General features: G+C 44.4%; 1 protein-coding gene and 1 long non-coding RNA gene across 7 annotated transcripts in view; one reads left to right on the top strand and one right to left on the bottom strand.

The window, feature by feature from the left end:
- The window catches only part of chd6 (chromodomain helicase DNA binding protein 6), a 56,172-nt gene that overhangs the window by 27,233 nt on the left and 4,057 nt on the right, over window positions 1-24,882 (bottom strand). For 3 of the 6 annotated variants that reach the window (XM_023795331.2, XM_023795334.2, XM_023795332.2), the window contains exons 2-10: window positions 10,193-10,241; window positions 3,693-4,234; window positions 3,321-3,468; window positions 3,017-3,166; window positions 2,867-2,932; window positions 2,692-2,750; window positions 1,219-1,336; window positions 843-929; window positions 381-515 (exon numbers count right to left, since the gene is read on the bottom strand). In XM_023795331.2, the coding sequence (XP_023651099.1) occupies window positions 381-515; window positions 843-929; window positions 1,219-1,336; window positions 2,692-2,750; window positions 2,867-2,932; window positions 3,017-3,166; window positions 3,321-3,468; window positions 3,693-4,234; window positions 10,193-10,219 (1,332 nt within the window). In that variant the 5' untranslated portion in view covers window positions 10,220-10,241. Of the gene's footprint in view, window positions 1-380; window positions 516-842; window positions 930-1,218; window positions 1,337-2,691; window positions 2,751-2,866; window positions 2,933-3,016; window positions 3,167-3,320; window positions 3,469-3,692; window positions 4,235-9,800; window positions 9,877-10,192; window positions 10,242-24,882 lie in introns of all 6 variants that reach the window. The other 3 variants (XM_023795335.2, XM_072715454.1, XM_023795338.2) reach the window with 2 other exon arrangements.
- On the top strand, window positions 5,495-10,068 carry LOC140592289 (uncharacterized). Its single transcript, XR_011992634.1, has 4 exons — window positions 5,495-6,253; window positions 6,414-6,594; window positions 7,003-7,122; window positions 7,566-10,068. It is a non-coding gene; the product is annotated as an uncharacterized lncRNA (long non-coding RNA).

Here is a 24,882-nt window from a genome sequence, read left to right as displayed (position 1 = left end):
GACATGTCAAAGCACCCTGTGTACCCATTATAACAGCGACACGAGTAGAGACAAGTACACGCACATACCGACAGACAGATGACCAGCCATACGGAGACACACACACACACACACACACACACACACAGCATGGCACTGGGTACACTGCAGTCGGGTGTTGGTGGTAGAACAAGCAGGCATAATTGCACATGTTTATATAATACAGTCTGCCTTTTTCATATTAAAAGAGACACTAACTTCTCCTACACATGCTGACAAGACATGGAGACGAAGGCCATCGGAGATGCTGAAAGTTTTGCATACTCAGGAATACCAGTGGAACATGAAACGAGCGCGTTCCCAGTGCAGACCACCCCTCCATCCTGCTCCCCGGCCCTCACCACATGCTTCAGCTCGGGGATCTTCTTGTTGTCCTCGAATTCCTGGATCTTGCCGGGGTCCACGTCCTCCTGGAGTTCCCAGGTGCTCTCCTCGTAGGACAGGGAGCACCACTTCACCAGGTAGTGTGTCACATCCTAAACAAACATACGAGAAAATCGGCGTGTGTGTGGGTGACCTTTTGACAGGACCAACTTTACATAAACTCACATAGAAAACCCAGAAGATCACAGCATTTTTTAAATTCCATTTTGTTTCATTCTCCCCAGCAGGGAGGAGGGGGGTCTGGGGCCGAGAGCTGGAGACATGAAATCGATTGACTGAAAGACGTTCCAGTAGAGCTGCACAAACGGGAACCAGCAGCCCCACGCAAACGTGGTCGCCTTCCTACATGGCTGCACACACCCGGCCTCGGTAAACAAACCTCCCCCCCCCCCCCCACTGCGAGGGACCACTGAACTCACCTCCCCTGTCTCCGTGTCGGTAGTGTGGGCAACCTCCAGAACACGGTCCACCTCGATGTAGTCTGGGTTAAAGAGGTCTTCATCCGGCTACAAGGAGCAAGAGAGGTGAGATAAGGTTACTCAAGAGCACCGTTCTGACCTCATCAGGAACAGGCAGCAACTACAAAAAAAAAAAAAAAACATAAGTGTATTAAAAAAAATATATATCACTAAATCAAATGTAAGGATTTCTTTAGCACATCACAGCATCCCAGGGCAATTTTTTTGTCCTCCGAAGTAGTCATGTTTGTAAGAAGGTATTACAAAATAAAAAGCGGTGTTACCCCTGCAAGGATCACACCAAACATTAAAGCTGCGAGAAAGCGAAGAGGCGGACCTCAGTGAAGATGTGCTTCATCTGGGCCTGCTTGTTCCTGAAGCGCTTGATCTTCTGGTGGATGCGCGGGTCCTTCTCCAGCTCCTCCAGTGTGGCCCACTTACAGTGCAGGTAGGAGCTGCGGGGACAGGAGGAGAAGCAGCGCTGAGGACACCATGGCAGTCAGGGGCGGGCGGCAGTCAGGGGCGGGCGGGCGGCAGTCAGGGGCGGGCGGGTGTTTTAATCGCATCTCCGCAGTGCCAGTACCATTTGCCATTTTCCCTCTACAAGCCACAGATGTTTACAGTAATCCATTTACATCCGTGGGGGCAAAAGATTCCCACGAATGTAAAAATTCACTTCTGACACTTGCCCCCCCCCCCCCCACAACCTTAACCTTAACAGTCTGCCAGCCCGAACGATAACATAAGTCTATTCATTACCAATTTCTAATCAAACAGTGCTGTTCTGTATGCACGGCAAATTGCTTTGTCATTTTTTTCCCTCAAACTTTTTGATCAAAGGTCCACATTAAATTTTTGTTCGAAGTCAAAGATCCAGGACACTTTTCAATAAGGAAACAGCATTTCATAAACTTCAATAACTAAACAATAACTTTTGATATAGAATATGAATATATAACAATAATGGGAAAGTAATGTAAAGACTGGTTAAACGCCCACTGATACCATTAACCATATTGATTCATAAAGCGCATTATCGACTGGGTCCGGATTAACTTGCGGTTAAGTCTGCATCCCAGAACCCCTGATCTACATCTTTTGATATAATATGCAAACCATCTAAACTGTGCCCCTGTATGTATAAACTTACCACTGAATGGACTGGGGGCACTATGCTTTGGACCCATTATAAAAAATGCAAAATTACCCGCACTGAAAAGTTTAAGTTACGGCGAGAAACTCAAGATTCCACAGTCACAATGACGGCTAACATGTCAGTGAGGCTGGTTGCACAGACAAAGATGCACAGTGTACTCAAGCCAAGACTGAATATTAAGGATACAGCGTCCACTACAGAATGATGCTACGAATGTGAAGTTCACGATTGTGATGGATCTACTTGGACCCCGCAGCTGTGGTCTGAAGATGACGGACTCAAACAACCAGGAAAAGCCAGTAATAGTGTATGGCAGGGGGGCGGCATGGGGGAGGGGGACCCATTACTCACCAGTAATCAGTCAGTAACTAACTCACTACTCACCAAGTCAGTAACTACCCAAAGCAGGCGTGCTGTGTGAGACGGGGAGGCCAGGAGCATTGGTCTGGCTATAGTTAGCCTGTGTTAGTTACATAGTAACCGGTTTGCCCACCAATTAGTACCCCGGGGGGCCAATAAAAGCTCCCCACTCTATCCCCCTGTTCCTGTGTCCTATGGATCTGCTCGCCAACAAGAAGCAAGTGTCGACATCCTGTGACGGGCCGTTTGGATCAGAGCGTGAACTTCAGCGCCGTCCGCCATGAACATACTTACAAATTCCTGTATTTGACGTAGAACTCCTCCAGCTCCTGGGGCAGCTCTCCCTGGGATGCCTGCTCAGTAAAGACCAAGACAGAAATGACACATTAGAGATGTGGCAGATCCATGGGGAGGATCTGCCATCACAACCTGACAGACATTCATGTGTCTTCTAAGGCGGCCGCCATACCTCCTTCTTCACCATACGGACGGCCAGGATCTTCTCAATTATGTTGGCTTCATCTTCAGGGGGCTCCTGGGTATATGAAACATAAACTAATGCTGTGACCTTGCTTCAAGTACTGATTCTTAACATCAGGGGGCGCTGTGACTACCCTACCTCAGCCTGCCAGGCCAGGGTGGCGGAGGACAGAGCCTGAATCCTGCCAGTGCCCAGCACGGCAATGGTCTCCCCGTCATCATCCACCACCTTGAAGTCCAGGTCCTCGTTGTACTTCCTGCGTTTCACTTGCCGCCCGGAGCGACGTTTCTACGCGGAATAGTCAACAAATGATTAAAATACAAAACGCGGACTTCGGCTAGCATGCTAATAAGAACAGGCGTAGCTCCATTAATAAAGAGAAGACTTTGAAGTTGAATGAAACGGTAAATTAGCGCGCAGCGCCGCCCGCAGGGGGCCTCACCGTGCCGTCCAGGGTGTCGCTGCTCTCCTCGTTGCCGGTGGCCAGCGCACAGAGGGACGCAGTCTCATCGCTCTCCGCCGCCTCCTGCAGGACGTCGCTTTTCCTCTTGCCCTTTTTCTTCTTCTCTGGCGGCACGGGGCCCTGCTCTCTGAATGGAGGGGGGCCGGAAGAGAGGGAGCCGTCAGCAGCCCGTCTCACCAAGAGGTGCAGAAAACACACCCAGGCGAATCAGACGGAGGCCCCGGGGAGCGACCTCGGGGCACCACGAGCTAACCAAAGCTAACGTCGCCAAATTAAAGGCCGCCAGGCTAAAGCAGTGGCACACATATACGTTTACGGCACAGGTGACATGGCAGCGGAGGCAGGGCTCACTTTGCCTTGCGCCCGCGCTGTTTCGGGGGGGAGGGGGTGCTCTTGCAGTCTCGGGAGGCCTTCAGCTTGGACTTGGCTCTGGCCTCCTGTGACTTTTTCGCTTTCTTGGGCTCCTTAGCCAGCTTGGGCTCCCTCCCCTTCTTCAGCTCCTTGGACCTCCGAGGGAGCAGCTCCTTGCCCTCGACGGCCTCCTTCTTCTTCTTTGGTTTGGGGTCCTTCTCTCCCTTATGCCAAGGCTCCACCTCCTTCCTGTCTTTTTTCTTTCGTTTCTTCTTAACCCGGGCCCCGCCCCCGCCGTCGTCCTCCTCCCCGTTCAGCGGCGTCGACTGTGGGCGGGGGCTGAGGCGGCCGGCGGCAGGCCCCACCTCCCCAAAGCTCAGCTGCTTGCTGTGGGCCATGCAGTGATTGGTCAGCCCACTGGAGCCCCGGCTCTGCTCCTGCAGGCCCGATGGACTGCTGGAAAAGCGGCTTTGTGCCTTTTGGTCCGTGGCAGTAGGCGCTACTGAGGATGAAGTGTGCTTTAATAACTGGGTGGTGGACATCTGGAGGACAGCGGGCGACAGCGGGGAAGAGGAACAGGGAGAGATACACAGGGTTACACAGTGACACCATGCAGACACACCCCAGCTCTCTATAAACACTGGGGGATGCAAGCAAAAGCAGTAAAACAATAAGTACAACCCAGAAGAAAAAAACGTCTCCCCTCGGGACCCATGCTTCTCTCTATTTTCAGTCCTTAAAGCTGTTATTTTCCAATAAACAGCTGTGTTTGAGGGTTCTCGGCAAACTGAATACCATCTAATGCACCCAGAATTTTCACAAAGTCCTTGAATGCCACCAGCTACAAGTCAAATGCAAAATACTTACAGAAAGTCAGATAATTTGACAGTCAGTTAGCAACAGCTTCAGTAAAACTGCCTACTAGTTGCCAAGGTGAAAAAAATCAACACTAAATTAAATCTTATTCACAGGTAATAGTACACAGGACAGAAACACTGATGTCTTAAAAGTACTCAGAAGTAAATCTTGTTTCTAGCTTTGCATAGATAAGAGAACAAATAAAAGCTTCAGCAGGACTGGAAAACAACAGGTGAACCGGTCATCTGAAACGAGCCAAACAAGCAAGCATGTTTGGGTTGAGTATAGGAGGGACTGGCAAACTCCTACGTCTATAACCCCCATTCTAATGACAATGTAATAACAGACCTGACAAAAGAATTTCAATAAACATACAGAGAAACGATCGCAAAATAAGGAGACAATCAGAATTCTTAGCAAGAAACTCTACATAGCCTAGAAATTTTGGCCCGCAGTAATTTGTTGCTAATTCTTCTAAACAAAACAGAAGTAAATATATCAAGAAACTAAACCACTCTAATCACCATTCATTCATTCATGCCAAATGAATCCCTTTTATCCAAGATTGTCAGGTCTTAGAATTGACTTTGTTTTTAATCCTATAACTTCACCTCAGCTAACCAGTCGAACTTCTTTTGATGCGTCATTCTGAGCAATAGTGCTCCAGGGTACACAAAACACAATTAACAGAAAGAGAAAATATTTGCGGTAAAGTGAGAGCAGCGATTAATCACAGGGATGCAACAGGTGCTGCGATTGTTGAAAGTACAATGTAAACTGAATAGCTAAAAATAATACAGACATTATACATAACATTATGAGAAAGGGCAGGGGAGGACCTACGGCCTGAAGGGAGAGGCAGCTCATCCTAATAGTTAGCTTTGTCCACCATCCGACGTTTCCTGTGTGTATAATTAGCAAGTGCTTCCTCTGGATGGCCCACAATAACCCCAACCACAGTACCAGTTCCTGTACACAGACTGGGAGGAACACTGCTAGGTTGTCTTGTTTTATTTTTTTCCTGTCCTCCATCCAATCAGCAGTGAGTATTTCGGTTCACGTTTCCCAGCCAAAAATGTGACAATATTGTTCTGCACTTGCTAACACTTGTATTTTTTTGGCATCCCAGCCCTGAACCCCCGGATTTTCTCTTTTAAAATAAATTTTAAAATGCAGAAGTCCAACATCACATGGGGTTGTTCTGATCCTCTCTTAGTCTTATGACTCCATCCATCTGCATAAAAAGCAAAGTCCTGCAGCCGGCACAGCTGTTGGAGCAGAGGACCAAGCGTAAAAGGCAAAGTTCTGCAGCGGAAGAAACTACTAGGGGCAGGGAACAGAGCGTAAACAGCATAGTTCTGCAGCCAGAGCAGCCGCCAGGGGCATAGGACAAAGCACCGGGAATGCTAATCAAAAAGAGCCCCAATGCTCTGAATGGCTGGAGAAATCACATCGAAAACAAGAGGGACCCATTTAAAGGCGCAGATCCAAAGAATAATACAGGCACTGGATGAGCCGCGATATATCAGGACCCTCAGGATGTGACTGAAGCACAGAACTTCGTGGAGAGGCTGGACTCAGAGTGTGTGCGAGAGGAATCCTGGGAATGGGATTTTGGAGGGAGTGGTGAGACAGTCGACGCTGGCTTTGGAGATGCAGGACTGGGAAGACTGAGGAGTCAAAGCGGCATTCTAGGGCTAAACGTAAACATCTGCTTAGAAAATAGGAGGACAAGAAACTTTCGCTACATATAGCCACACAAACATACATACACTTAATAAAATGTTTAACCCTATCACAGGCTACTCACCGTGACAGCTCAACGTTGTGACTGAACATCGTGATATTATTTCACCTTTAAAGGGACGGAGGAAAACCAGTGCTAAACGTGGACGATCGCAGATGGACTACAGCTCCCGCTAACGGCAGCACGCCTGCTGGTAGTTTCGTTTTCCCGCGCGGCAGCCTGACCTGCGAGCCGGCAAGGGGCCGGACTTCTGTTTGCGTCTGCGAACGGGGCAGAGCGGCTGCCGCACTCTGACAGGTACGCGGCTAATGTCAATGAATCATGCAGGCTCCACAGCGGGCTGGAAGTAGGGCCGTCGCCACGGAAACAGGCTTCGTACCAAGCCGCAGGAAGCGGCAGCGTAAACACGTCTCCGAGGTAACCCTTACGGTGCCGGAAGGTGGCGCATGGCGGGCGTTTGTGCTTCTATGTGTGCGTGCACATGCTGTCTCGCTCCAAAATGGACAAAGCAAGGGATCATTTTGGACTTGAGGTCTGGTGACACCCCCTGCTTTAGCTCACGTGCGTCAGCCTGGCCTTTGGGGCAGAAGCCGTGCCCCGGGAGCCACTCTTATTAACGAGCATTAAAGATTAAGCTAAAAAGCATTAGCAAAGGGTCACCTTGAAACTAATCGTCACACTCAGTCGTGGGTTTTGGACTTGCAGGCGAGCGGCCACGATTTCCTGGGGTCCGCGCTCATGCCCGGACACAGCTGCCTGCCCGCCCGCAACTGGCCGAGAGCAAGAGAGAAGCAGAGCGTGAGAGAGTGCGAGCTTGCTGCTGCGGTAAGGGTGCAGACGGACATGCACACGCACGCACGCACGCACGCACGCGGACACACAAACCTCGCGGCTCCGCCAAGGTTCTGCAGTGCATGCGTTCACCAGACATCCAGCAAAGCACACACACACACACACACACACACACACACACACACACACACACACACACACACACACACACACACACACACACACACACACACACACACACACACACACACACACACACACACACACAGGCTGCAGTCCAGCTGCCTCTGAATCAATGGAGGCTCCCTCCCACATAGTAGAGGCAGCAGCCGCAGTCGCGTCAATGCCAGCACCGCCGTTTCAGGCAAAGAGGCTCCAGCAAATGCTGTTCAGACAAAAGGCTGCTGGAAAGAGGCGGGGCATGGGGGGGGGAATCCTAATGCATACGCTAAACGTGTTTACTGTCGTTTGGCCAGGGGGGGCTGATAAAGGAAAGAAAAAATAATCCAAACCACAGAGCGGAACGCAGCTGGATGAGGCCTCCCCATGTGCCTTCGTCTATGGGGGGGACTGAGGAAGGACGAGGCACGACGTCAAAGTGAGAGCAGCATCCGACCAGGATCTTGCACTCGGTGCCCTGGCGGCACCCAGAGCACTCCACATGGGACAGCGGCACCATGGTCCGGCCGGTGGTCACTTGCGGCTGCGCTTCGCACCCGATCCCGCGGGCCCGAGCCAAGGGGGCCATCGATTACCCAGCGCTACCTCGACGACAAACAACCCGTGTCGAGAATGTCAATATCAAATCCAATTTTCAGAAAATTGAGAGCAATGTGGCTCCACGTGGCCCAGAAAAAACATGACTGCGCTCCGTGTGCGGGAATTAGCAATTAGATGGGAGACAGACAGTGTTTAAGTCTGAGAACACAGCAGAGACATACTGGTTTACAACCACTGCCTCTGATCATTCTAGAACCTAAACACCAGCCCTACCTTCTCCACCAGGGAACACGAAACAACTGTCAATGGTTTTACCATCTAGTCAGTATTTCACAAGAACAAAAGAATTCAGACACTCGCCTGACAAATTATGTCTGCATTTATCCCCCAAACATGTATTTCAGAAACTGAAATGTCATATACCATTTCCATATTTACATACATATTGACATTTACTTAAATGTTGCGTTATAGCACCATGTATTATTAAATGTTAGCATTATAGGTCCGAAGCAGAACAGAAATCAAAAAAATAATACATTCCCTGTACATACCACACATATTACACATAGACATTCCACACAATAGCTACGATAACAAATGTGCAAGAGTCCATAGTCTTCATTACAGAAATAAAAACACTTAATATAACTTCTTAAGCTCAGCGTAGGTGGGTGCAGCCCCATCCTCAGGTGGATTTCCTGCTTATCGGCCAAATCTCTGCATTAAGGTAATAAATTTAACTCTCCATCCCACCATTATTACCGATCATATTTCAGGAGCCCCCCCCCATCCCACCACACCACACCCAATAGAGGCATGAAACTAAATTCTCATTCGCACGACAACAATCAGACATGTAGACGACCTGGTAATGAGGACACTGAAGACCGGTCAGCATTACAGCAACACAGGCTCATGCTTCAGTACAAAGTTAACCTTGATGAACTTAACCAACATAGGATCCCTACAGCTCAGGATGTCAGAGTTTGGGCTGTAAGTTCTGTAATCTTGAACCACACAATATGTAGATGCCGTATGTTGCCTATGCTAATGATTACTGGCTTTCTAATGGGAGGGGACAACTAAGCCCTACCACTGCTCTCTTATAGAAGTTCAACATGCTAATGTTAAAGGCCAGGTAACCAGTTGCCCTTGGGTCCTCAGGTGACCCCAAATCAAAGTCTGTCTGTACCATACGACACTGTCCGCTGTTGTGCCTGTCCAAAACGCCCTTGTATTTGCTACATTCCAGTTAAAGGCATTGGAGGCTCTATACCACAGAAGGTACGAAACAAGACTAGTGAACTGACTAGTACATGTGTTAACACTGAAACGATGCCCACAGCATTTCCAGTAACCTTTCTGAAAGTGTACACCTGCTCTAAAGCCTTACAATGACTAGACATGAATCAGACACAAACACACGAAACAGACGATGTCTTATTTTAGAGCTGTGTTACGTCTGCCCAATTAATTAAATGTATAAGAAAAATAAGCCAATGATATCCCATTCCACATCTCTATGTTAGCCAATAAAAATGAAGCCTCCCCTCACAGCCACCTCTCTGATAATTAATGACATCACAATGGTGGCATTGTTGCAAGAAAGTTACATTTCCCCGTCGATACCTCTCAGCGACTGTTTATTATTTTGGTGAAGAGCCTTGTGTTCAGTCCCTGTTTAATTACACAAAAGATCATTAAGAAGCGGGACTGATGAATGCCATCTTTTCTGTCAAACGGGTTTGACTAAAGATTTAAATATTCATGTTCTAGTGTACTCTCAGAGGCAGAAGGTACACAACCGATGAGTTTTTTTTGGGCACCATGGGAATGATGAAGGTACCTCCGCGTTTGAGAACTTAAGCATTAGCGCTAGAATAAAGGAACAGATAATCCCACACCTGCAAAGAGAGGGAAACAGGATTTTTCTATTAACACTCATCCCTGTTTTCTACGAGATCATCCTCAGATGCTACACACTTTACCTGACAGGCAGCTGTAAACTTTCCGCGGCTTACAGACGATGGTGACGCAACTGAATCACAGGATCTTAGAGAAACACTAGAAACATAAATGAGAGCAAAATGACCCAAAAAGCAAAAGCAGGATCAATAAAAAAAAAACTGAGGTAACAAGATATAAGAGCGAGTAGAAGAGGGAACTCCGGCCTGAGGCAAGCGCAAACCCGGCAGGAACGATAGCCTCCCACAGCACAGTCCACAGAGCAAACGGACGGCTCCGGGCTGGGGAAGAGGCCGCGGTTTCAACATTCAGCTTTTAACTTAGCCCAGTACGCGAATGCAATTGGCAAGCATGGCAGTGCCAGTGCCTCGGCTGCGTTTCGAAGGGACAGCAGCGCTCGACATGGGGTACTAACCTGTTTGTCTTTCTTTTGTATTTTCATTGTTTCCTAGTCCTTGTTGCATCTACAACAAAGAACAAAGAAGTCTGTTAATTTTAAATAAAAACAATCACGCCACAATCATTAATAGCTAGTGTCGTGGAAATATGGAGGTTTAAGAGTAGGTACTGGCAGATAAAAATAGAAAATTAGTGAGATTTAATAAGGCAGAATGCTTTGTTTTGATATCAAACAGAGACAAAAAAAAAACGTTCCAAGTGATCACCTTAAATGGCTTTTCAGATATGGCTACCAGGGCTGTGCCTGACCTAATGAGAGGGGACCTCACTTTCACTTGCACGGCAGGTTTCCGGCACTGATTGTGAGATTTTGTTGTCAGAGCTTTATTTGGATACCTAGGTTTATGGGATTTTGTGAAATTTATTTTTGGTAAAACCATTTAACCGGTGCATTTCAATGCGTTTTTTTGAATGACTGGGTACAGGTTGGCAAAACAAGCAAAAAAATATCCTTTATGCTCATGGAAAAATTTATATAAGTAACATTTCTGAACAAAGAAAGTTGAATCTGAAGTGTTTTGGGCCAGTTTATACACTTTCCAGTAAATGTGCTTACCTGCAGATAGCCATTAATAAGTAGAGGTTTATATTCTGTACATGCACACACAAATTCATATATACTGTAATCCACTCATCTCAGGGGGTGGTTGGTTAGTTCCCCCCCAAAAAGTTAATGAGTTGTAGAGACCTGAATGTCTTATGATGCTGGTCCAGCTGTCAGGCCTGCTCACAGTGTATAATACAGGGTGCATCCGCGTCCGCGAAAGCAGGGTGAGTCATCGTGCCCCATCGGCCTGATGCAAATGAGGACGCGCTGCGTACGACTGGAACAGTGCACAGGGTGAGAAGGTCAACCAGAGGTCACCCCAGCCTCTCCACACATGGCTAAACTATAAAAAAAGACTAATAATAAAAGTATCACCCGACATTTTACAGCAGAGAGTCAGGTCAAAACTTTGAGTTGGATCATCTGGAACTGTCCTGTTTGGAAGGCAGGGTGTATTTTGTTGCTTAGGATATTTATGAATCAAAACGTACAGATATTAGACATGGGGTCTCACAAAACATCAATTTTAGCGGCCCTCCTATTTAACCTTTATATGCTCCCTTTGGGTCAAATTCTTAAAGCCAACAATACTGCACATCCTAATCACCATGACGATACTCAAAGCTGCATCCCCTAACGATCAAAACTCCCATTGACCATACTCCCACTGACCTACCACGTAACTGTCCAGAGCAACTTAATACATGGATGCAGTACAACTTTCTTCAGTTTCATCATGGTAAAAAGCAGGAAAGGTTTCAAATTGACACTTCTTAAATCCAGGACTCTGAAGACAATCATCCAGGTCAGAAAGCTTGGTGTTTTAATGGACAACTTTTAGTAACCATATGACAGCAGTGACTAGGTCAGCCTTCTATCATTTAAAAAATATCAGCAAAACCAGAGGGTCTATTTCCAAATCAAGACTGAGAAAACAATCCATGCTCCTAATTCCAGTAGGGTGGATTATTATAATGCTATTTTGTCTGGTCTCCCTAAAAAGACAATCGGAGAATTGAAACCAATTGAAAATGTGGCTGTAAGTTTGCTTACTAAAACACATCACACCGTCACCTGGGACTTTACACCGGCCTCCAGTCAGCTATAATTTTTTTTAAATACTCTTAATTGTCCCCAAGTCATTCAATGGTGTAAGTCTGACAAATACTTTTGAGATGCTTGAAGCCTACAAACCCAGCATGGCCCATAGATCCCCTGGAACTGGTCAGCTGGCTGTTCCTAACGCTCGAGCTAAGCAGGGTAAAATCGCATTCAGCTATCATGCTGCTGAAAGCTGGAACCGACTACGGGAGTTTTAGACTTGCTCCAGCTACAGCCATTTTTAAATCTAGGCTTAAGACCTTTTGATTTCACTATGCTTTTGGCTAACTATTGTAATTTTGGCTTTAACAATTTATGAACATTTTCAATGTATGCGACTTTCCTTAATGTATTTAAAATGTCCTTTTTATGTCAATTTTAATATTCTTAACATTCATACATTTTTATCTTCTGCAAAGCACTTTGAATGTGCATGAATGGTGCTTTATGAATAAATTTGCCTTTGCCCGTCCCAGCAACACAACCCCCCCTCCCAGGGTGAGAATGAGGCAGCCTTGATGAGTCAATTGAGCAATTCAATTCATTTGCGTGTCACGCGCTCAAAGAGAGGCTTGTACCACGCACATGCTACAATGTGGTGGCAAATAAACAAACAAACAAATAACCAGCGAAAGGCGGCACACGCAGAGCCAAGCCGTGCGGTCATATGAGCATCAACGGCAGACGGCTGATGAAAACATGTCTTCATCCCAAGACACCAGCCCCTGGCTGCGATTTTCTGGGTGTGGGGTTCTCGTAAATCCCTCAAAATGATTACAGAGTCGGACAGCTTAAGAAAGTGGGACACACGCCTGATGTTTCCCGAGCGAAAGGCCCCGAACAGCCTGACAACCGTAATTCACCCAGCAGGATTTATATAGAGGGGCATCCCATTCAGGGTGTTCCCCAGCCCTGTGCTTCCTGGAACAGGCTCCGGGGTCACCGTGACCCTGCCCTGGGTAAACAGCATGGAAGATGAGTGGAAGTGCAAAAGCAAAGCAGCCACATGCATGCACACATCACCCCGGCCTTTAGCGTTCAACCTCAAGCTGGCCGGGCTTTGTATCTGCTTTACATAGGCAAAGACTTGAGTAAATGCTGTACCGGGGAAGTCGAAAGATAGGGCGATATTGAAAGGTTTGTTTAGCACCTATTGTCTAGAAAGAGGTGCTTGTGTAAGCCTGGTTTTTATTGCCTAGTTTTTAAGGATGACACAGATAAGAGAACATGGAAACTACAAATCACACAAATCTCTGCATACGGGCTTAGACGTTTGACACGTTCCAGTTGCAGTAGGATAATTGGTTTCCCTGTGACACACCTGTAAGCCTTATTAAAAAGAAATAACAATATGGCTGGGTTTCTGATAGCAAAATAAAGCTTTGTTCTTTTATGCCACCCAGGGGATAAGCCAGGCTTGTTCCTTATGCTGCTGGGGATAAAGTCCAGGTAACCATACAGCCTTGATTCAGCAAGCCTCCAGGCTCATCAGTCGAATGATGGATGGATGGATGGATGCTTCACCTGTGAAATGTTCAGGGTCAATGTAATTAGGGCTGCACAATTAATGATAAAAATACCACAATCTCACTTCTAAATTACTACAGTTCTTCTGCATTGTATTACATCAGCTGGATCAAAACAAGCGCTCCCCAGAGAGTCTTAAGCGTCCCATAATTCTGCATTTTCCTTAAAGGGAAATCTTTTCCACCGCACCAGGTACCTTACTTTTGGTACTTCAAGAAGGTACCAAAGGTACAGCACTTCAAGGTGTTGGTTTGCCACTGGGGTAAAAACTGGTACCGGCACTGAATGACATCACATTTTCAGCCTTGTTGTTTAAATGATTCCTAGATGGGTTTTTGAGAAGTTTATGTTGAAGTACCAAAAAATACGGCACTGGCAGTCTGGGTACTAGAACTTTTGGTATGTTTTGGTTACCCTAATTGAATGGCCAATTCAGGGTTTCCTATCTGTTGTCAGAAGTTGACATGCTGGTCCTGGATCAATCATGTTTGGCACAGTCATGTTTTGTTGTGCTTCCTTTTGCAGTTTAATGAGTGCAATAAACATTTAAATTGAAGAAAAAAAAATCATTACAGAGAACTGCAAATCTCATTTCTAAGCAAAAGAATCATGTTTCGCGATATTTTTTTCAGAATCATGCAGCCATAAATGTAATGTACATAATCAGTAATATTTGCTGAATATGTAAATCTGTAATGAAATATAAAACGTCAAAAATACTGAAGAATCATTATCAGTATTTACCCATCTTGAAGAACCGAATTCTGTTTTATTTTGAGAATAAAACATTGTAAATGGAGATTACTCACAGTGATTAGCACCCTGATAAATCAATATAAAATTAAAACCACTGAGTTTGGAAAGATACAACTGAACATTAATCTTCTTATGGAAATCATTCAAACCTGTCTGTTTACGTCACAAGACGCCAGCCAATGAAAAATGACGAGGAAGACTGACAGAAGCCCTTCCCCTCTTGCTCCCAGGGGCCGTCAGCCTTTCCAGCAGCAATAAGTCCAGACAAACACCCACGTGCCAACAATCGCTGGTCTGTCCACCTCGGCGGGCCCATTAAGTCGCGGGAGCACCTTTGACGTGGCTTTCCGTTTAAAGTGAATCAGAGTTTTATGACAGAAAAAATGTCTGTTGGGAAGCAGTTTCTTTCTTGGCAATTCAATGTGATAAATTTAACTTTGGGGGGCGACTTTGATGTCCTCCAAATTCTAACCGTGAAAAAATCTGAGGTCAGACTGTTATATATATATATATATATATATATATATATATTATATATACACACACATACACACATTATACAGACATATACACGCATACATATTACACACACACGTGAATTTGAAGGGTGAAAAATGCAAGGAAGAAAACTTGCAAGGAGGAGAGCAAACTTGTTTTACGACTGATCACTTAAGCTTAGTGCTGCTAGACAGACACATCTCCATGACAATTACCAGGCAACAGCCAGTTCGCCTCGGCTCATTAGGCCGGCCCACTACGGCACCAGACAAGCACAGGTAGGGTAGTCACACACACACTTTTGTCGATGTTCAGTGTTCATACATGCCCAAAAGGTGTTTTCAGTTGTATCTTGTCATCTAACATAACTAAGATGACACATAATCATTCAATTACAAACTCATTCCCATCATCATTAAGCGCTTGCATTAACCCAACTAAAAAGTCAAATTCCAACACTTTCCTTAAATGTTAGACAACGTACATATTCAATGCTTCATCAATATTCAACCTCCAAATCACTGCCATGAGACCCAGCTGCTGAGTGACTTCCCCCAGTCACAGTATTCCCCAACATCATAAGCTGATGGTTTAATCCAAAATGACTTATATACATGTTTATACAACAAATTGGGTTAAGTACCCCTAAGACAGAGGAGGTGGGAACATGCTTGGGTTGGGCAGAGTCACATGACAAGCCCTTCACCAGTAATATACAACAAACTTCTGTTTTGTCTCTTGGGAGAGCAGAGCACCAGAGCGCGCTAACCCATCTGTAGACCTGACTGTGGTCGCGTTTCCCTGCTTGTTTCACCTTTGTTGAAATCAAAATTCTTGTCTTGTGTTCCCAGCTCTCCCCCATTTGTTAAAAAAAAACCAAAAAAAAAAAAAAGCCCCAAATGAACATGCATCTGCTCAACATCATAATCAGAGCCCCCCTTACAGCACAATGGGGGCAGGGGGAATGTTCAGATGTACTCACACTGTCCCCCCCCAATATATACTATGATTACGCCCTTGGTCCCCCCCGTTGTCTCAGTGACTACGGCATTGTCACCTGGTACACCGTTCAAACAGAAACCACAACGATACGAACCACCATCCTTACTTTTACACCTGCTGCCCTAGGGTTCTTGCATCCAACACGCTGGACTTGAGTGTGGACTGAACACGACCAAAGAGGTGAAAAACACTGCTAGATCATTAGACAAGGGACATCAACCCACACACATTTCCTTTCAGCTTGATACAGACCTTCCGTATTGAACTTAAATTAAGAGTGTGACATATTACTGCTAAGAAGGAATGTTCAGCAGTTCTCAAATACCAGCTGTAACAATGTAAATTTTGCAGGTACACTAATTTATTGCATGGATACTGGCCCATTTATTTTGCTCTGCATTTCACTTATGGAATATTTATTTCAATCATTTCTGCACTTCCAGGGGCTTTCAGCACAGGAACGACTAGTTCTGAGGAAAGTGTTTTTCACCTCGTCTATAAGCTACTCAGGCCCATTGGTGAATAATTACCTGCTGACTAATGGTTTGGGGATTACGAATGAAAAGCTAGTCTTTACCATTTCATAGCATCAAAGCTTCAAGGAATACTGAAGATATCCTGACATTACTATCCTGATATAGTGGTAGGTACCTCAGTTCTCGAACTCATTAGAACTCAAATTTCTTAAAAGTCGAACCAACCTGTTAAAAAAAAAAATTACCTAGAGCTCGATCTGAATCTCAGAAGTCAAACCGTGAATGCCGACCTAAGATAACTTGTACGCGTGGGGAAATGAGTCACGCGGCACGTCTCTCAGCAGAAACAAAGGGTAAAGCTTCAGTCTTAGCCTCACATTAGCGGTGATAGCATCATGCATGTTTACACTAGCTGAATACATGTATTTAGACAGTAAAAATACATTTAGACAATGATAGACAGTAACAGTAATTATTATATAATAACACATTTAAAAATAGATTCTTATTTTAATATTAATAATAAACCATTAATATGTTTAATTATAATAATATTGTTGTGCCGAGCGGGGACGGAACGGAGACAAAGGCGCAGACGTCAGGGTATCAGGGAATACGGGGTTTAATTACAGGTAAGGCAGGCAAAACGCAGACGGACAATACGATGACTGGACTGGGGAAACAAACTGATGCCTTGTCCACACATACACAGGTATATTTTAAAACGTACCTTTTTCTATACGTCTTGGGCTTTTGTCCAAACGTAAACGGCGTCTCAGGTTACTGAAAACGGAGATTTTGCAAAACTAAAAAAAAAACCAGGGTGAAGATTTTAAGAAACTCCGTTTTGAGCGTCGACATGTAGACAGGGAAAACTGAGTTTTTGGCTCGAAATGCCAGATTGTTTAACGTCAGAGCGTACGCTGTTTGCTGTATACATTAGGCGAGTTTGAGCAATGGCTGACTTAGCCGAAATAGTGCTTGTGCGAACCTTGCTGACAGGACTTCTTACATGTGTACAGAAATGTTGAGTCACTCTCGCATTATATTGATCAACACAGGCGTCGGAATGTGCGCCATGGTTTTCAACTTAATAGGACTGGCAATTAGCTTGGCTAACATGGCAGTACGGTTAGAGTTATAATGCCGTCTGTTTTGGTATGCTTTTGACAGCGCATTTTAGCGGTTTCATGTGGACGGAAATTTTTTAGAAGACAATGTTCGTGTGGACGGGAATTCTTTTTTTAAACGGAGGAGGAAAAACACCCATTTTAAAATATACCCGTGTACGTGTGGACAAGGCATGAAACGCGGGCGAAATACAGAGGACTAATGACAACAACCAGAAACAGCTGATCACACGGGGATTCCACAAGGGTTAATGAGGGGGCGTGGCACACGGAAGGAGCGGACTATAAGGGTAGGACACATTGTTTGGATACATTTATTTTCTTACTTTAAAAATTACTGTTTTGATAAATGTGCTTAGATGTGTTTAGTACAGTATATGCTTTTATTGTTTTATCCGGTTCATTTTGTGTTTAAATGCTAAAAAAAAAAAAAAAAAAAAAAAAAAAAAAAAAAAAAAAATTTAGGTGTAATTTTTTGGGGCCGGGAACCAATTAATTGGTTTTCCATTATTTCTTATGGGGGAAATTCGATCACAACTCGAACTTTTCAGGATTCGATCCGGAGTTCTGAACTGATTAAATTCGAGTTCTGAGGTACCACTGTATTATGACATCCCATTCGAAATCCACAGGCATTAACAGTTGAGGGAGTTGGTCCCCTCCCTTTGCAACAATAACAGCTGCCACTCTTCTGGGAAGGCTTTCCACAAGATTTTGGAGTGTGTCTTTTGGGAATTTTCATCCCATTCATAAAGAAGATCATTTGTGAGGTCAGGCACTGATGTTAGATGTGAAGACCTGGCTCGTAATCTCTATTCAAGGTGTTCAATGGGATTGAGGTCAGGGTTCTGTGCCAGTCAAGTTTTTCCACACCAAACTCACCCAACCATGACCTGAGGGACCTTGCTTTGTGCACTGAGGCACAGTCATCCTAGAACAGAAAAGGGCCTTCCCCAAAACATTCCCATGAAGTTGGAAGCACTGAATTGTCCAAAATGTCTTGGTATGCTGATAATAAAGAGTTCCCTTCACTTGAACTTGAGTTGCGAGCCCAAACCTTGAATAACAACCCCATATCATTATCCCTCCTCCTCCACCAAATTTTACAGTTGGCACAATGCAGTCAGGCAGGTGTGTTCTCCTATAATCCGACAAATCCAGACTGCCATACAGAGAAGCGCAATTCGTTACTCCACAGAACATGTTTCCACTACTCGAGTCCAGTGGCAGGGTGCTTTGCACAACTCCATCTGACACTTAGCATTGTACTTGGTGATGTGACACTTGCATGAAGCTGCATGGCCATAAAACCCCATTCCATGAAGCTCCTGGTGCACGGTTTTTGTGCTGGGGTTCATGCAAGAGGAAGCCTGGAACTCTGCAGTTATCGAGTCAGAGTGCTGGCGACTTTTACACACTATGCACCTCAACACTCGGCAACCCGCTATGTTGCTTTACATGGTCTGCCACTTTGTGGCCGAGTTGATCCTAAATGCTTCCACTTTGCAAAAATACCACTTACTGGACTGTGGAGTATCTAGCACGGAAGAAATTTCACAAACTGACTTATTGCAAAAGTGGCACCCTATGGCCACGCTTGAACTCACCAAGCTATTCAGAATGACCCATTCTTTCACAGATGATTGTAAACCTGACTGCATGGATTGGTGCTTGATTCTATACACCTGCGACAATGGGTCTGAATGAAACACCTGAATTCAATGTTTAAGAGGTGTGTTCCGATACTTTTGTCCATATAGTGTATGTTTATTTACATTTATGATTATCAAGAGACAGGAGGCAGATTAAATAATGTCTGGTTCAAGTATCTCTCAGAATATATCTTCCTTAGACTTACATGTTAAAACAGATATCTTCAGAAGATCTTACAGGCTGAGATGTTTCTAAATCCAAATGTTCCTTATCCAAGCATTACGTAACGCATTTTACTTTGGATACGCAAGACGTTATCTGTTAATTAATAACATGATACAACTTTTTGCTGCGGATCTACATAATCAGACCAAAGAACACAAATGAGTACTTGTAATTGATACAAGTCCATATCTTCCCTGACATGAATATATATAATCAAATTACTTAATCTAAAAACAATCAATATTTATTCACAGCAAACACCGAGGTTCAACCTTCAGTTTTGACCACCTGACCTCTGGGGATAAGAAAGCATTCTTTTCATTCCTTCATAAACATCTGCAGGTATCCAGACCAAGATACAAGGAGAAGCTGCTAGGAGAAGCTTCAGAAGGACCTGACCCTTCATTAATGAAAATTAATCAATTAAACTCTGACTACACCCGTTTAAGAGGAACAGTCTGGGAAAAAAATAAAGCAGTGCTTCAGCATAGATGGCAAGTTATTGAAGCAGGAGTGAGGACAACAGCACGGGTGACCTATCAGTGCCCTCCACGTTCAGCGGCTCCAAGTCACCCTCTATTTGGTATCCATGTATGAACAGGAACTTTATCTCGCCCAATTAAAGGACCAGAGTTTTTTTAAAAAAGGCAAATAAGGGCTTTAGGATTAGTCTGCTAAATTAAAACAATCTTAAAACCACCAAATCATACAAACTGTTAGAAAGTACAAAAAGGAGACAGTTCAATGGCCAGAAAATGAAATAAGATATTGGCACCATATGCCTTTGAAGCAGTATAAGGCACATAGCACCCTGTAACTGCTGGTCTGCCCTACTTTCCACACCAGGCTGTCTGTGAGGCGTCTGTGAGCCCACAGCCGGTCCCTCGAAGCATAGGATACCCTGGGTGGAGATGCCAGCCCATCGCTGGGCACACACTAACCTGCATTAACACCTGAGCAAAAACCAGTTCAGCCACCTACATGTCTTAAAACTGTGGGAAGAAACTGGCGTGGCCAAAGCAAGAACCGGGAAGGACTTGCAAACTCCCAATACGCTGCTCACAGCAAGGGGCGGGAATCAAACTCACAACCCTGGGGGCGAGAGGCAAAGGCAATAGCCTACAGTGGCAGGAACTGCGCCAAGCTTAACCCCAGACGAACAATGAGAGGGGCGTTTCTGCTCCTCAGGACACATTCAGCCCGAATGCCAGACAAGAAGAGACACTCCCTTATCCCAAACTACGGGACACCTCAGGCTGGAGCAAGTCAATAAAGACACCAAGGCACTATGGGCTGCCAGAAGCCAGTTAAATTGGCCTTAAGTAGGGGGTTTTCAGCCTGTCTTACACCAGGTCCCTCTAACATAACACTAATGTGTAATTACACAAGTTGAGAAGAAACTAAGGATTTTTTTTTGGGGGGGGGGGGGGGCAGCTGTAATACTCCGTTTGTGTTGCGGAAAGTGGATGATAATACCGACATTTTCTCAATTTGCAACACCACACCATGGACCCCCTGCAATCCCCCCAGGTCGACAACCTCCAGCTAATAAGATGCATTTGTTTGACAATAACTCAGCATCGGTCCATTTCATTATTATTCAGGAACATGGTACAAGTACAAACTGAAGTTCGCTCTGCCTGAGAGGGAAATGCTTCTAAGTGACACACAACAACACATCTCACCACTTTGCTGGATAAGAATATGTTCCATAAATGAATGCTGAACAGCTAAACACACAAATATAATGGGGGGCGTTAATGAGCTAGTATGGACTTGTTAGAACAATTCCTCAATTGAAATTTGCACACACATACAGTTGTAAACAAGATGGCTCAACCAACTGACATATGGAGGTATGGGACAGTGAACCGTGACTTTTCAACACCCCGCCAACTTCTGCATTTTGGTACAAATTAAAAGTTATATCAAAGAGAGTGGCTAAGAACAAATGCATCGCAAACAAAAGATTTCCTTAAACTGTCATCATCGTCTACTAAAGGCAGATACGAGCTACAGTGTACATATACGCATCCTTATTCATAGCTGACAAACGGAAGCAGAAATATCATGAAAGGAGCTGGAGCCTCAAACAGCACATGGACTGGATTAAAACGACCATCAGCGTCATGCTTAAACAGGTTTCACGGCACACAAACGCCAGGCCGCACGCTACAGCAAACACAGACAGGGCACTTGATAGTTACTGTCAACAAATGAGATTCGACAAAGTGCAAACGTGTTGTTGGAGGAGGAAGGAAGGGGATCTACAGCTTCTACAGGGAGATCCTCAAAAAGGCGACTTTGCCCCAGAGAAGACTGGGCGTGTGCTAAGGTCCCTCATGGTATTCATCACCACAATGTAATGAAGCCATCAAAAAAAGCATATAAGGAAATAAGACACTTCGATAGACCCATCCAAGCCATTTTCCAGTTTGCAGAATAGTGCACTGGTTAACCATGATCCTATCCCAGGAAGGGGGAACACCCTGGATGGGATCTCAGTCCATCACTAGATGCATAGACACACCATCACATATATGTAGTTGAGACACACCTAAGTGCAGAACCACCTGTTTTCCGATGGTGGGCAGAAGCTGGAGCATTTGGAGGAATCCCGCATGACATGGGCAGAAACTCCACAGGTACACATTCCACAAAAGCCTGAAATCAAACCCTTAATCCCTGAGGATGGGAGGCTAGAGCACAAACTACCCAATGCTTCGATATATGCAAGCATTCACAATTTAAGTCATAAGAAGCCATGCCAAGGCACAAAGCACTAGCAACATCTCAAACGAGATGGTGTGTACAAACTCAGGCAACCTTGTTATAATGAAAGGATAGTGCTGCATTACAGCACAACTCACTGAAGAGCAGCATGAATAATTCTTAGCCAAAAGGGGCCTCCGCACAAGAGCAGGCTGGAAGCACGAAATATCTTTGGGCAATATGATGGTAAGAGGTGGATGACCCAGGTGAGCAAAACCCTGAGGAGCATGTGGTTGGGAGGAGAAAGGCAAGGTGAAGGACAGCTTTGAGTTTCGCAATATCTCAAGACGAGGCCACGGTGAATGATGCGATTTGCACAGTCAATATTTTTATACTAAGGTACATATAGGATCATGGAAATGAAGTGATTTACACACAAGTTATAATCAGAATATGAGTGATGTAAGCTAAATTTAATCTAAAGAATTCAACATTTTTAGGCACCAAAGTCACCCCAATTATTGAACCAATATCAACATCATCAGTGAATAATGAGAACGACAAAAAAACTACACAGTTCACCAATGTTAAGTTGTGCTTTTACGCTAAAAACAAACACACTGGAAAAAACCCATCTTTAGTCTCACTGAAGACAGAAGGGCTCTGATGTGTGGTGTCATTACAGAACCCATCAAATAAGAAAAATATATATAGGAACAATGAATAACAATCATGACATGCTCTAACTAGAAGGCTCTGACTGTACACTTCTGGGCAAAAGTTTTTGATCACCCTGTATTGTAGCATTTTTCTAACTTCAAGCGATGTGTTCCAAGTAAATAGCCCATTTAAAGGAGGAGGATGAAGGAAAATAACGACAAGGTCTGCAGAGTCACCTGACCTTAACCCCACTGAGCTGATTATGGATGAATTAGATAGAAAGGACAAGGTTACACTGGCAGCCTAGTGCCGGTCATTTGTGAGCAGAGTGTAAAACGTGGCGATTTTGATGAGTCTAATTAGACTGTTTTTATTACATTGTTGTTCGACATTTTTTCATATTTTTCCTTAATTAGCTGCCATTCTGAACATTTTCCTCAGGTATTTTATGTCTACTGTACGTGCTAAAGCTATAATAAAACTTAATAAACTCCAAGTGCTCAACAAACTGCCAGGGTATTTAGACCTACTCCAAATACAGATCAATGGTGCTCACGGAACACTACTCCGGCAACAGTGTTCAGGTGCTCCTGTGGTATTCACAGAACACTACTGTGACAATGCTTATATCCTATTTCGGTGTTTTCCAAATTTTTGATCATAGAAGCTTTGCATATTTAAACCCCCCCCCCCAAAAAAAATGCATCCATATGAACTACTAATAAACTAAGTTACTGAGGGCCCTTAAATAGACACCCACACCCCCCTCATTTAAGCATATTCATTCTAAATTTGTACACAACTGACATGAAGCAATCAAGCTAACAGAAATTGTTTAACATTATAGGAACATTATTCACCATTAAAAACTTCTCAGTTGGAAAGTATATTAGGCTTATCAATTTGACTACAAATCAAATAAGGATTTACAACTTTTTGTCGGAGTTGTCGAAATAGCTGATATCCATCTATCATCATTTAACTAAACCCAAGCCCGTATTTAGTTGGTTGACCATTAAGCAGTGCATTTGGTTTTTTTTCTTTTACTTATGTATTCATTTTAACACATGCTTTCAGGAACATACTGCGAGAATTTCCATCCTATGAAAAAGCAAGCCAAGAGCAAATGCCGATCAGATAATACATGCCAAGTTACCGCACGAAGAAAACACGCACCTCCGAGTTCATATATGAACTACAGATTCATTAAAAACTAATTAAAGGCTTGCCAGTAATGTCAAATCAGGTAAATTATGGATTATTTTGTGCTATGCACTGAGAACTATAGCCACCTGAAATAAACATAGTATAAAACGGAGTATACCATGTACTTTAGAACTCTACAGAGAAAAAGTGAAATAATCCATTTTATAAATGCATAAAATCACACTCACTGATAAAAGCAAGTTAAATATTGACACTTCAGGAGGCCAGAAACTTGACACTTAAGCTTTTCAAAACTTAAAAACCAGAAACAATGTAGCAGCCGGCCAGATAATGACTAAAGTGGGTTTGGTAACAGTAGTGTTGGGTCCAAGGGATACAGCTTCTGTACTCCGGAGGGATGAAGAAAACAGATCCACCACCTAACTTCTAACCACTTATCCCGGTTAGGGTCTTGGACTCCAGCATATCCCAGGCAGAACAGGGCACAAGGCTGGGGTAAATCCTAGATGGGACATTGCAGCACATTGCAGGGCATACACCTATACACTTTGGGCTATTTAGATAGGCTAAATAGCCTAACTGCAAGTGTTTGGATTATGGTAACCAGAGCACCCAGAGGAAACCCACACCACACAGGGAGAATATACGAACACCATACACAGGGTGGAGGCAGGATCTGAACCCCCAGCCCTTTAGGTGTAAGAGCATCGCTACTCACAAACCATGATCCCGCCCATTGCAGCAAGTATCATCTGCCCTGAATATCATTATTACTTTCAGCAGTAAGACGCTTCGACTCACAACACTGATATCTATATAAAGCATCATAATAGTAACATTCCCATTACAACAAAAACAATGTGACTAACCTAAATGAGCAATTCAAACAGCAACATCCATCTGCATAACTGCACTCTTCATTGACACAAAATATTACACTCAATAAACCATGTTCTCTCCCGCTTTTCCTATTAGGCCCCTCAAATACAAGCACACATGCCACAGCTAGGACAAAAATAAAGTCCTTAATTACCATTTATTTAGTAGATACACAGCAGTGTCCTACTTTCATCACTTGGTCAACTTTTTCCCTAACAGAAATCAGTTAAGCGCTCCCCCCCCCCCCCCTCTATTTTTGCCCATTTTCACATGATTTATAAAGTGGGCAGTTATTATTCCCATCAGTCGTCTC

The sequence above is a fragment of the Paramormyrops kingsleyae genome, chromosome 8 (assembly GCF_048594095.1).
Source record: "Paramormyrops kingsleyae isolate MSU_618 chromosome 8, PKINGS_0.4, whole genome shotgun sequence".
Lineage (NCBI taxonomy): Eukaryota > Metazoa > Chordata > Actinopteri > Osteoglossiformes > Mormyridae > Paramormyrops > Paramormyrops kingsleyae.
This window is presented reverse-complemented; position numbering and strand designations above follow the sequence as displayed.